Consider the following 12,594-nt stretch of genomic DNA (forward strand, 5'->3'; position numbering starts at 1 on the left):
ACTAAATGAGACAAGTATTTAGTAAGGGTCAAGAGACGAGGATAACATAATTTAAACGAGTGGCTTTTATTCGTGTATCGCAATGAATGTTATCACTTTCCGCCTTTTATTTTTAAGGTTGCACAGGCATAACAAGTCGATAAAAGCTCTTTAAGTAGTTAAACTAGCGCACACTTTGCTCCTGATCAGGCAGAAATGAATTTGGTAATTTATCATCTGGAATATTGAGAGCGATGTTTCCTTAAAGACGTCTCCATGCCATATCTGTCTGTGTTTTTACATAAAAGAATCAATCAATCGATCAATCAATCAAGTTTATTTGCATAGTACATTTCAGCAACACGGCAGTTCAAAACGCTTTCCATCGCGAAAACATAAACATAAAAACACTCTCACATGGACAGCAGTTGTGAAAACCAATAGACATTTCATTGTGGGGAGTTACTGTCACTCCGATGCTTTCCGCGGCATCTCATTAGGACTGCAGCTCCGGTTTGATGAAACATGTTAATGATTTCGAACCATTTTCTTTTTCCACAGCCTCAGCTTATATACAGATACCAGTGCCAGCTCTGGTTGTGTGAATTTGGCTCGCATTTCTTTAAAACGGCGCCTTACAGAAGCAAATGGGTAAAATAATGACCGAGGGGGGGGGGAGGAGGGAGGATAAACTCATGTTTTATTTATTTTTTGTATTTATTTATGTATTTAGTTATTTACTGTCAACAACTAGCTACATAAACTCTGGGCTTTCATCAATGTTTGTAGCGTCTAACTAACATAAAGAACTGTTTTGCTTCCAGGCTAATTTTAAATGCTAATAAGTGTTTTGCTGTATTGGTTTTCCACGACCCTAACGGGATTAACGGGGTAAATAAAGTAAATGGATGGTTGATTTCTGGTAATGATGAATTTGATATATATATATATATATATATATATATATATATATATATATATATATATATATATATATATAAGAGCACATTTGCATAATCCAACTGGGATAAAACATAAATAAAAATAAAAAATATCTAATTCTTAGTTGGAACGACAAGCACAACGGCCTGATAATAGTTCATTTCCTTGTGAACTATCAACTAAGTTTAAAGAAAAGATAATTTGTTGTACTGAATCTCCCATTTCTGAGAAGAAATTATTGCAGAACGATTCAAAGCGAAAGTTGTGAGATCGAGATAAATATTTATTTGGCTCTCTGGGGTGTCACTCCTCTCGATTCCCACTGTCAAGATAATTTTGGCAGTTTAAAAAAAAAAAAAACCTGAAATGCTAAATGATAATATTTAGATGATTACTGTTGGTGTTCGATGGCATTTTACAAATCTGTCATGATCCCCTTTCTGTGGGAAACTCATTTCAACATTTGCAGGACTTCATAGGAATCCCAACGTTTTCTGCATTTAGTTTTTATGTAGAAAAAACACAAAAACAATGGCACCTCTTGTGTTTTTTCAAGAACTGTTTGAATGCGATTATTTTTTTTACATAGCGAATGCTACTTATGAAATTCCTGCTAGTGATTTCATAAATCATTTAATTTCCTCTTTAAGTCTACAGAGGTAGGTAGAGGAGCTGAAGGCCCCCCTCTGATTCATCCTCCTTTTCTTAGGTTGGCTACTGGAATGAAGATGAGAAGTACGTGAGCACAGCCAGCCTCTCCAGGGTCAATAATGACACACACGGACTGCTGAACAGGACATATATAGTCACCACTATTTTGGTAAGTCTCGAAATATGAAGTTCAAGGGATCTTGAAGGAGTAGCAGGGAAGAAAGATTGACACAGGGACAGTCGGGGCAACACTTTTCATTTTCTTTTTATGATGGAGTTCCCCGAAAGTTCACTACCCACGATGAATTTGGCAGACCTCTGTGATTGTTTCGCCCTCCTCTGCCTCCCTCCTCCAGCGGCATTCTGTTCTCCCACTGTCTGACAGACGCCTGCTCGGAATAATGATCGCTTTATTGACCGACCTAAGCAGCGGTGCAGAGTTCTGGTGTCATGACACGCAGAGTCGAGGACTTGCAGCGTTGCATCTCATTTATTCCCTAATCTTTTAATCGTGACTGCCGTCTTAAGATGCGTAAATAAGGGAAGACTAAGAGGCACCAGCGCTGCTTTTAGGATAACAGGTGCAGCTGGCGAGAAGTAGAGCACTGCGTTTGATTAAAGGACATTATAAGGCCAAACCACTTCTATTGCTTTAATATGTCAGTGTATCCTTTCTTTCTCTCTCCTCTCTTCGGCTCAGCTGTCACCGGTAGCCTACATAACAACCCTTGGCAAGACTCTATTAAGTCTACTGTCCTATATATCAGAGATTTGGGTGATAAGGGCTGTGGGTTAGACTTGAGAAAAGCGTATTCTACATGTATGCTACGATAATATGCGTGCCACTACGGATGCAGGGTTTTCTCGGAGTCTGCAGTCGCTACGTTGTTAAAAATCTTCTGTCACAGAATACACAGCATGTGTATAAACCGGAACTGACTTCTGGAAGGGCTCGTAAAACAGAAATACGTCGCCCCTGCCTTGTTTTGTATTGGTGAAAAAGGACACGGGCTAGCTTTTACGAGCTTCAGCTTCCAACGCCGTCTGCTTCAATCCGATCGCATCAATTGTTTGGGCGTTTGTTTTTTTTTTTTTGTCAATTACACATACATTTACGTTGTGTTTACATTCCTGAAAAGACGTATTGTATTTCACAAGACTGAGGGGCAGTGGATAGGCCTTGAAGTGTTTAATCAATGTCTCATCAAGGGACGGTCTGTATGCCCCAGCCTGTTTCTAGTGAGTGTGCGCCTTTCCTTTTTCTGTAACTGTGAATGCATACCCCATGACGGCAAAACAAAACAGACCTTTCTCTCCAGCATTTCCCTGGTGTGCCATTTGTCTGCCAGTGGGATGCCGGGGTTGTGAAGCAATGATTTCCTTGATCCTAACCGTAGGAGGAACAGAGCAGGCGTAGCTGCAGCATGATGAAGAATCCCCTAAACATCTCTGCGGCCAGATGAACCATATTGGCAGGATTCACTATGCTCGGCAAAGCCTGGTTTAAATCGGGCTCAGACATCCAGCTCGTGGGAATCGCTACCTTCCGATTGTTGGTGGAGCGTTGAGACGGAGGTGACCAGGAGTCTGTATGAAATAAACAGTTTTTCTGAAAGCGAAGTGTGGCCCCAGGTGTCACGTCAGCTGTAATTTTTCAAGGCCAGTCAATCAGTGTGAGACGTACAAACGCGGGTGTAACAGGAAACAAGCTCCCCAGAACAGAGGGCTCGAAGGTGCAGTCATTACATGCTTCAGACTTGCACAGCGAAGCCTGAACTCATGCAGAGATACTTCTACAAACAGCATTCGCAATCCAGCTGAGATTTTTATTTATTTTATTTTCTTTGCTAGCTTGCACATTATCAGCACTGTCATTGTTGCAGTGCAGTCACAATGATCGTAGCTTTTGGGTTAGAATGAAAACATTAAGGGAAAAAAAATTATACCTTGTATTTTGAAATGATTTTCCTTTTATATCTCAGTCTTTCAAAGTCCTTGAATCCATTTTTTTTTTCAAAAACACTTTATACAAGTAAACGACTCGGTAACTTGGGATGCATTTACAACATTTGTTTCAGATTTTTCGTCTTGTAGCACTGAACTGGTTTTATTTATTTTATGAACCATAAAGCTAGGTCTTCAATAATCCAACAAGAAACGAGGAATTTCAATCCCATACAACGTTGATAATAATGCTTATTTTCATCCAACAGGAGTCTCCCTATGTGATGCAAAAGAAGAACCACGAACAGCTCGTAGGAAACGATAAGTACGAAGGCTACATTGTAGAGCTGGCTGCAGAGATAGCAAAGCACGTGGGCTACCAATACAAGCTTAAGATCGTTTCCGACGGCAAGTACGGAGCCAAAGACCCTGAAACCCAGAAGTGGAACGGCATGGTTGGAGAACTGGTCTATGACGTGAGTAAATAAAGGTTTTACCTCTTGGCGGGTTTCTGTTTAAAGTTACCGAAATACTTCTAACCGTAGTGAAAGGTACAGGAATCTTTTGCAGTTGTCCGTTTGTCGCAGAGTTTAGGTGAATGCCGTTAGAGCACTGTAGGTTAGAGACACACCAGCATACTGTGACAACCTAGTGCAGAACAGCAGGTCATTAGACTTATCTAGGAGGAAACAAGCCCATGAGTGTCAGGGGTCTAGAAACCAGAGCTGCGCACTCTGTGAGCTGCTTCACGTGGAATATATTGTACATTATTTATTTTGTACTTTATGGCAGAGCCTCTGAAAACAAATTTAATTTGCCGTAGTGGACGGCTTATGTCTTATTCTATTTTCTTTGCTAGCTTGCACATTGCACATGTGTGCATGGAATCTAGATTCTCCCCACATCAGTTCAGAAAACCCGACTGCATCCGGACTCATAAAAAAAAACAAAAAAAAACATCTTTCTCCTGACTCATGTCTTTTTTTATGTGTACTCTGAAATGTGTTGCATCTCGGGTACTTTGTATGTCAGGTTTGCAGTAGGAGGTAAAACGGCTTTAAAATGTTTTACCTCTTCACATTTTTTTACACTGATGAGCAAAGAATCCACGTAATGAAGTGCTAAGTTGTTTGAGCAAAAAAAAAAAGAAAAAAAAAGTACGCTCGGTAAGTCGGCATGTTGCACGTAGTCTGCAAAGATTGCACACCCAATTGATAACATGCAAAAATGTTCATGAGAACTTTGCGTGTGATAGCAGCTGTCATGGAGAGCAGAGTGGCCACAAGCGAAAGATGAAGTAGAAAGACTTTATACTGGAGACATTATTCTATTGATAATAGTAATACATACCTTTTAAACAAATGTGCAATGTGGTACAGCACATTTGTAACTTTGCAGCTACTTCCCTTGTTTTGTATCTGTTTCAGTTGCACCAGTGCGCTTAGACATGCGTAGAAAAAAAATGGCTGTTTTGTTAAAGATATTCTACGTTTGTGCTCTTCCCTCAGAAAGCGGATCTGGCCGTCGCCCCGCTTACTATCACTCTCGTCCGCGAAGAGGTGATAGACTTCTCCAAGCCCTTCATGTCTTTGGGTATCTCTATCATGATCAAGAAACCCACAAAGTCCAAGCCTGGCGTGTTTTCCTTCCTGGACCCGCTGGCTTACGAAATCTGGATGTGCATCGTGTTCGCCTACATCGGCGTCAGCGTCGTCCTCTTCCTCGTCAGCCGATTCAGCCCTTACGAGTGGCACGCCGAAGACTACGAGGAGGGAGCCGAGCCTCAGACTCCCACGCAAGCGGCGGCCTCCAACGGCGTGCAGCCGAGCCAGACGCCAACGCAGCAGAACGCCAACCAGCAGAGCCCAGAACAGACCAACGAGTTTGGCATCTTCAATTCTCTTTGGTTTTCGCTCGGCGCCTTCATGCAGCAGGGTTGTGATATCTCACCACGGTAAGAGAAGCCCAGGCGGAGATTTTGCATCAGCTCATCACAGTCTTAGAGTTTTGATTATTGATGCAATGTGAAACGCAGCACCACGACTCTGCTGGATTTTCGTGTCGGATCTGTTTTTCATGAAGGAGCTGCTTTCTTCTTTTCGGCTACTTTCCGCTTTCCTGCCTTTGGATTATTCTAGTAGAAACGAAACAAAACAAAACAAAAAGAATGTCGGCACATATCTCAAACAAAAAAGTCACCTTTTTCGTACCAGGACAAGAAAATTACAAATAAGAATACTCTAAAGTACCCTGGCGTTAGGCTGGTGTTAAATGCGCTGGCTTTCATCGCTGTGCTCTCATGAGCTGTGGTATGAAATTGTTCTCAAAAGGTCATCAATTAAAAATCTCATTAAGTGTCTGAAATTAGCGACACCGAGGTCGACTTTTAGAGCTTTCCAGAGGGATTAGGAGGAGGAGATGAGGAGATAAATGTCAGTGTTATCCCTGTGAGATCAATCTGAACCCTCAGAGACTCGTTGACTTGTCGCCTGAAAATGCGTATACATTATGTGCAGTTTGGTGTCGTGTTACGGTATATGTGCTATGTGGCTAATGCGGTACCTTGAAAAATATTTCATACTCCCTTTTCACGTTTTGTCATTTTGCAAACACAAACCTTGACGTATTTTATTGGAGTTTGGTGTGACGGTTCCTCATACAGTACATTTACACCAACTAACTCCAAAGAGACTAGGAAGTTATTTAAGGAGATGTAAGGAAATGTCTTTCATCTTGAGATTGAAATTCTGTGCAAAACTACTCAAGCTCTGTCAGGCTAGATGGAGAATGAGACTTTGACTGGGCCATTCTGACACATTAACCCACCTAAAACATCCCATTGTAACTTTCGCTGCGCATCTGTCTTCTGGACGGTGCGTTCTATGATACGCAGGATTAGTTTTGTTAATTCACGACAAAATATTAGATTTTAGTCTTGTCTGACCAGAACAGAACAGCGTCTTTCACATGTTTTCCATGTTGTTCTACCTGAGCTGCTGACCTCTCCAGCTCCTCTAAAGTAACCATGAATTAATGCTCACTTTGACCTCTGTGTTTTGGTTAGGGACTACAGAATGGCTAGTCTTAAGTCTGCAATAAATACAGAGCTGTGTCCATTAAGCACTTAGCATTAGGAATGTGAGGACTAAGTCTCTCTGTTTAAAGGGTTACACTTATAATAAATGGAAGCAAGAGAATTTCTTTTTACATTTACTCTGGTTTTTGTATACGTTGAGCAAGTACAATTCCCTTCTCTAATCCGCCTGAAAATTGCATCCGAGCCAGAAAAGCAATTGGATGGAACCATATTGTACAGCACCCCTCTGTTTACCTCGCTTTCCCGTCCTTTTGATATTTACACTATGCATTTTGATTTACCATACATGGCTGATTCAGGTATCAGGTGTCCTCCTGACATTTCTCCCGCCTGCGGATGCTGCTGTGCTCCATCCAGGTTAAAGCCCAAAGTCCAGATGTTCTCCTGTAGGCGTGGAATGCATCTGCTAAAACTATTGATTTTTGTGTGTGTGCCACACGGAGCAAGAGAATGTCAGTGTTTCCTCAAATAGCCTGCTCCCTGTAGCTTCTTTGAGAATACAGAAGCCTGTTTTTCTTTGTGCCGTGTGTGTGTGTGTGTGTGTGTGTGTGTGAGCAAACTGTGTGTTCATGCATTCATTTATTTTTTTTGCATTTTTGCGTTTGTTTTGCTTCGTGCCAGTGAGTCACAGATGTTGCAAGACATTTTATTGTCTGGACAAGATGATCAGTTCTGCACGTTTGACATTCATAAACAGTAATTTTGTCATTATTGAAAAAAGCGGTCAAAGATTTTGTTTCTACTGAGGAGCAAGAGGAGAAAAAGGACGCGTTAAGGAGAAGACGCTCAGCATCCTTGGATGCGCGTCTCCTTCACGAAGCTTGTTTTGTTTCGGAGATATTTGGGATCTTTATGACAAACGATGTACGCTTTAGTTAGCCATTTACATGCTGCGAGGTGTCTTGAAAACCAGCACAGTGAATGTTTCACCCTGCCGAGTGCCAGCCTGAAGAAAACATCCTCTCCTTGAAAATGTGGGTGACCTAGTTGCTTGCAGACACATGGGGACGTGCATGTCGAGCAACGCTTTTAAAAGTCCTATGCGACTCGCTGCACATTTTCAAAGGACATGTGACGCCGTCCCTCATATCTTTGTACGACACATTAGAACTTGCAATGTGACATACACACCTTTGAAATGTTATTTGCTTTGTATACTTTGTAACGACTGTGTCACGGCGCAAAAAAAAAACAAAAAAAAAACGAAAGAAAGCACCAGGCTGCTCCAGGCGTCTTTTTGTAGCTTACTCTGTTCTAGTCAATCAGACTAGCTTAGCTTAATATGAGTAAGTCTGTATAGAGTGGCTCTCGTTTAGTTTCCACGCCTTGATTGTGCTTTTTACTGACTGAAAATATTACCATGCATACTTTTTTTTTCTTGTGTGAGAGAGAAAACTTCAGTAACAACATTCACACTAAAGACTGCTGCTGCCATGACCTGTGAGCTGTTAGCGCATTTTTTTACTTTTCAACAGATGAGGATGAGATCAGAGTAAAATCAAACACCCCTTGTCACCAGGCAATTTCTAAGTAAATCTTGATATCTAGAATAAATTCAAGTGACCATCACTTGTATGATCACAATGTACCAAAGTGTACAAGCCTGCGAACCAAATACTGGACGAAAATACCTGCTCCACAATAACAAACAGAACACCCACCGAGACCTAAATCTTTCATTACCTGAAAGGGCGAGATTGAAATCCAAAACCTCCCTCTGAAGCTCCAGGACGTCAGTCTTCAGACTAAATACAGACTCATTATAACTGCATGTCAGTAGCCAAGGCTGATGCCACTGTAGTATAATTGCAAAGCTTTGCTTTGAGCAGCATTTTTATCTCTGGATTTTATTTAAGTGCATGCCCTGACATCTCGTTTTGGTGATTTGCAATCCACATAGTCCACAGCATTCATCTTGTTCCCAATCTTTGCATCTAAACTCAGATTTCACATTAATAGAGAGAACTTTACACAAAGCCTAGTCTAGTTGAGATTCTGACAGGGTATCATTATTATTATTATTATAAAAAATAGCCACTATAACTACTGATTACAATATTAAATATCAAAATAAATTACATTTCGTATTACTATAATAACGTCCGTACCTGATTAGACTCATTCTGATGCACAGATTTATTTGTTTGTTTTTTTTCTTTTGTGTTGCGAATGGCCTGGGTAGTTATCTACCTGACGATGTTTACCTTGATATTTCCATAAAGACACTGACAAACCACTTCACTGTTGATTTCTAAGCGTCATCCGAGAACAGGATGTTCCAGCGATGCATTTAGACTGGAGGTAGGCAGCTTCACCTCTCGTTCACGGCCATTTCACGAGAGACAAAAAGGCCACGGAAAAGCACTGAACATTTCTCCTTTTTCTGATTATGAGCAGATATGTTTACTCACTCTGTCTGCCTGTCTGTGTTTATGTCTGTACCCGTTTTCTTTGTCTGCTGCCTCGTCCCAACTGCTTTCATCAGTTTAAGCTGCCTCGACATCAAGCCATACACACAGCTCGGCATGTAAGCATCTAAATGCAAAGGCCCCTTTGTTTACCCATTGATGTATTGCACTGATGTGTACAGTTTCTCGCTAAGTGTGTATTAGCCACACGGTTCCCCGTGCTATTTGTGAGACCTTGTTTATTGTGCTCTTTCTAAATGTCAGCCCCGTCAGTCAAACCCTCCCAAAAGCCACACTCTGTGCTTATGGGTTCTCCTTGTGTTTATCTCTGCAAACAGGTGGACTCTGAGACAGCCTCCTCCTCCCCACCCACCTTCACAAAACACACACACACACACGCACACACACGTTCAAACACCACTCCATCCATCCAATCATCTGCACATTTCCAGCTGCTTCCATCACCTCTTCTCAGTCCACCTCTTCTCCCCTCTTTCCTGCTCTCCATCCGCTGCTCTCTGCACTTTTTTTTTTTTTTTCAGTGGTTGCATTTGGTTTGAAATTTATCATGAGAGGCAGCTCTCTCTGGACCTTGATGCCAACACCTGCACAGTTATCTCAAGATTATTTTGATTACGTTTTTGGTGCCATTTAGATCTTTTTTTTTTTTTTTTTCCAGTAGTCTGTTTTGGGAATGGATTTGCTATCATTGGAAACTCAGACAACCTACAGAGAATGTATTTTCCTTTGTGTGTGTGTGTGTGTGTGTTTTTTTCCCCCTATTTTCCAAACCTGTTCTCAGGTCCATTTGCCTTTGGGGGCATTTCAGTAAATAACAGTGTAATTGAAAAGTAATTTTTGTTTTTCAGCATTTCAATTTAAAAAAAAAGGCAATATAATTGACACTCATTACACACAAAGGTATATGTTTCAAGTGTTTCTACGTGTTTTGATGATTATTGCCAACAGGCAAAGGTAGCCCCAATTCATTTTCATAGAAATATAAAACACCACATAAGTCCAATAAATTAAAGAATAATGTTGAAATGTGATGTCATAGTTTTAAAGGATTTGGCCACCCATATTCCTTGCTTTCTTTTACTTCTGTTCATTTTTTTATTTATTGAAGAATTATTGCCGAATTAATGAGAAATAATCAAATTAAGCAAACCAAAGTGTTGTGTGAGAGAGGAATTCAGATAAATAATAAAAAGCATAAACCGCAAACCTTGCGCGTTGACGACTTCGCCCTCAGTTTGAACCCTTCTTTCAATTCCTTACCTGCCCTGAAGAAGCAGGCGTTCTTGTTTCCAGTGCTTGCCTTGAATTAGATTGGGGATGTTTTATGTGTCACATTTCCGTGTGTACATATAGGTTTTCTCCTTCCCGTGGAGTCGTCTGTGCCTCTCCTACACGGTTGTACACTGAAATAAATCGGCTCTGTCAGTCACTCAGTCCATGCCATGGCAACCGTTGCTCAGCCTGGCCGTTTAAAATCCTCCGGTAAGGGATTGTGCATGTGGCGCATTATCGTAAACCGGCGAGGGTCTGTGTTTCTCAGTACGACTGAGTTTTCTGTCGTACTGTGCTGCATTTTGTGCCTGTGTAAGAAGGAGTCTGCACCTGACGGCTAGATATCTGGATGCCTTTGCTTCTTTAGGGAAACAACGTGTAGGGTAGAATCGGGCCGAGACACGTTTTGCCTTAAGAACCGTCTTGGTTAAAACGAACAACGCAGAAACATTCCTCAGAGTTTCTGGTCCAAATTTGCCGCATATTTCTGTTTCTGTTGCATTACAGCATTTTTTGGGGTAGATGTAGTGACTCGGTCACAAGGCTTGTGCCACAAAATTATTTGACATGTCGAGAAGAAAAAAAAGAAGCGACCAGAGCGACTTTTACCTGAAACAGTGCTCAGTTTTTATGCTGATTAATCAGAATAGTGATAACAAATCGTATTATGCCAGTAGCTTTGTGAGAGATTTTCTATTAGTACTAATAAGTTTATAAAACTTTAAGAAGATTGGACAAACGATGGCCTGAACTGTTGAAGCATTTATTCTCTTATTTCTTGCTCAAATGTTTGAATTTCAGTTCAATTTGTTTGTATTTAACCCTTTCATGCTTGAATTATGGTCCTTTGTCAGGATTTTTTTCCAATTTTTTCATAAGGCATAAAAAAAAGGTAGGGATTTTTTTATTTTAATTTTTTTTAGGTAATCAATTATAATTTTTCCAAATACAAAGTTGTTATTTGAAAAATACATCAGTAGTATTGTTCTTTAGCAGTTATCTAATGTCACAATTTTATTTTTTTGTTTTACCTGCAAGAGACGTCTACAGTAGAAGGAGAGACCGAGTCGGTCGGCGTACTTTTTTGTCTGTCGGCCATATTGGATTTAACAAAAATAATTTCTTGCATTTGCAGCTGATGGCCAGTAGTTGATAGTGTATTTTCTGACCCATTAGTTTCCACTTCAGTGGTCTGTGTGCATTTATAACATAAAAATCCACAAAAAGCACAAGAAAATGGCTTTTAGACAGCTGTCCACTGTAGTGACCGCTATGCACGAAAGGGTTAAAAGGCTTGTAAAAAAAAACTTGATTACTTAGCACTACTTTATACTTAATTTTACTCTTTATTTTCGTATGTAAACTATTTTCTTTTTGGTTTTGACTTTTATTTAAATTCTGCAGAGAACGCTGCCTTTGGATGAAGAAATCCTCTCAAGTCTTTAACGCTCCATCATCGCTTTGGGCGTTGAAACTGCAGCAACGTTGCATAATCACACGGAGGCAGCTGCTTGGCCGCTAATCAAACTTTCAGGAATGAATCTCATGAATTCTTGCCATCGAGGAAATTATCGATCCTGCCCAGGGATCTGTGTGAGGTATTACGCCGCGTTGATGTTTCTGTCGTTGTCTAAGCCAATAAGAAGCCAGACAGGATTACATGCTTCTGAGTTGCATAATTGCAGAGCTGGTGAGCTGCCCTATAGCAGTTAGGGGAATTTGTGTGGAAGAGATGATTTATTCATAAAGAGATGATTTGGTTTACTCCACGGAGGAACTTATGTTTTATTTATCTGGAAGATCGCATGAAGGCAACTTTTGATCACACATGCACGCACCATCAGCAGCAGAAAGCAGCAGCGAGGCGCGCTCTGAGGATCTCAGTGGGCAATCGCGCTTTGTACACAGAGACACAGATATGCTTCCTCCAGAGGGGGGATTTTCTGTCTGTTCGGCTGCACAAAGACGACTTTCTCTGGGACTTTCAGACATGATGGTAGATGAGTATGCCTGTTGCAAGCTGTTGCCAGTCACTTGTGTATCATGGCTGAAAGAGCCAAGATACACATGTCATTTTTTTTTTGTCATTGCAAAAGAAAAAAAAATGTTGAAATGAGTTCCTCCGGCAGCAGTACTCTTTTCAAAGACACACAAGTTAGCATGAGTGTCAGGAAAAGGCAGCCAAATGCAAGAGACAAATACCTAATTATCAGCTAAAATCACCTTGAAAGGCTTTCGGGGTGAACTGATGAGGTGTGAATCAATCCCTGATGATCAATG

At 40.9% G+C, this 12,594-nt stretch overlaps 1 protein-coding gene across 1 annotated transcript in view; it reads left to right on the forward strand.

Moving 5' to 3' along the window:
• The window catches only part of LOC106910346 (glutamate receptor 1-like), a 57,984-nt gene that overhangs the window by 17,689 nt on the left and 27,701 nt on the right, over positions 1-12,594 (forward strand). Inside the window, exons 7-9 of the mRNA XM_088009739.1 lie at positions 1,631-1,741; positions 3,786-3,992; positions 5,025-5,470. Of these exons, the coding sequence (XP_087865865.1) occupies positions 1,631-1,741; positions 3,786-3,992; positions 5,025-5,470 (764 nt within the window). The remainder of the gene's footprint in view (positions 1-1,630; positions 1,742-3,785; positions 3,993-5,024; positions 5,471-12,594) is intronic.

The sequence above is a fragment of the Poecilia mexicana genome, unplaced genomic scaffold, assembly GCF_051168715.1.
Source record: "Poecilia mexicana isolate PSO_F unplaced genomic scaffold, ASM5116871v1 scaffold_10, whole genome shotgun sequence".
In the NCBI taxonomy this organism is placed as follows: domain Eukaryota; kingdom Metazoa; phylum Chordata; class Actinopteri; order Cyprinodontiformes; family Poeciliidae; genus Poecilia; species Poecilia mexicana.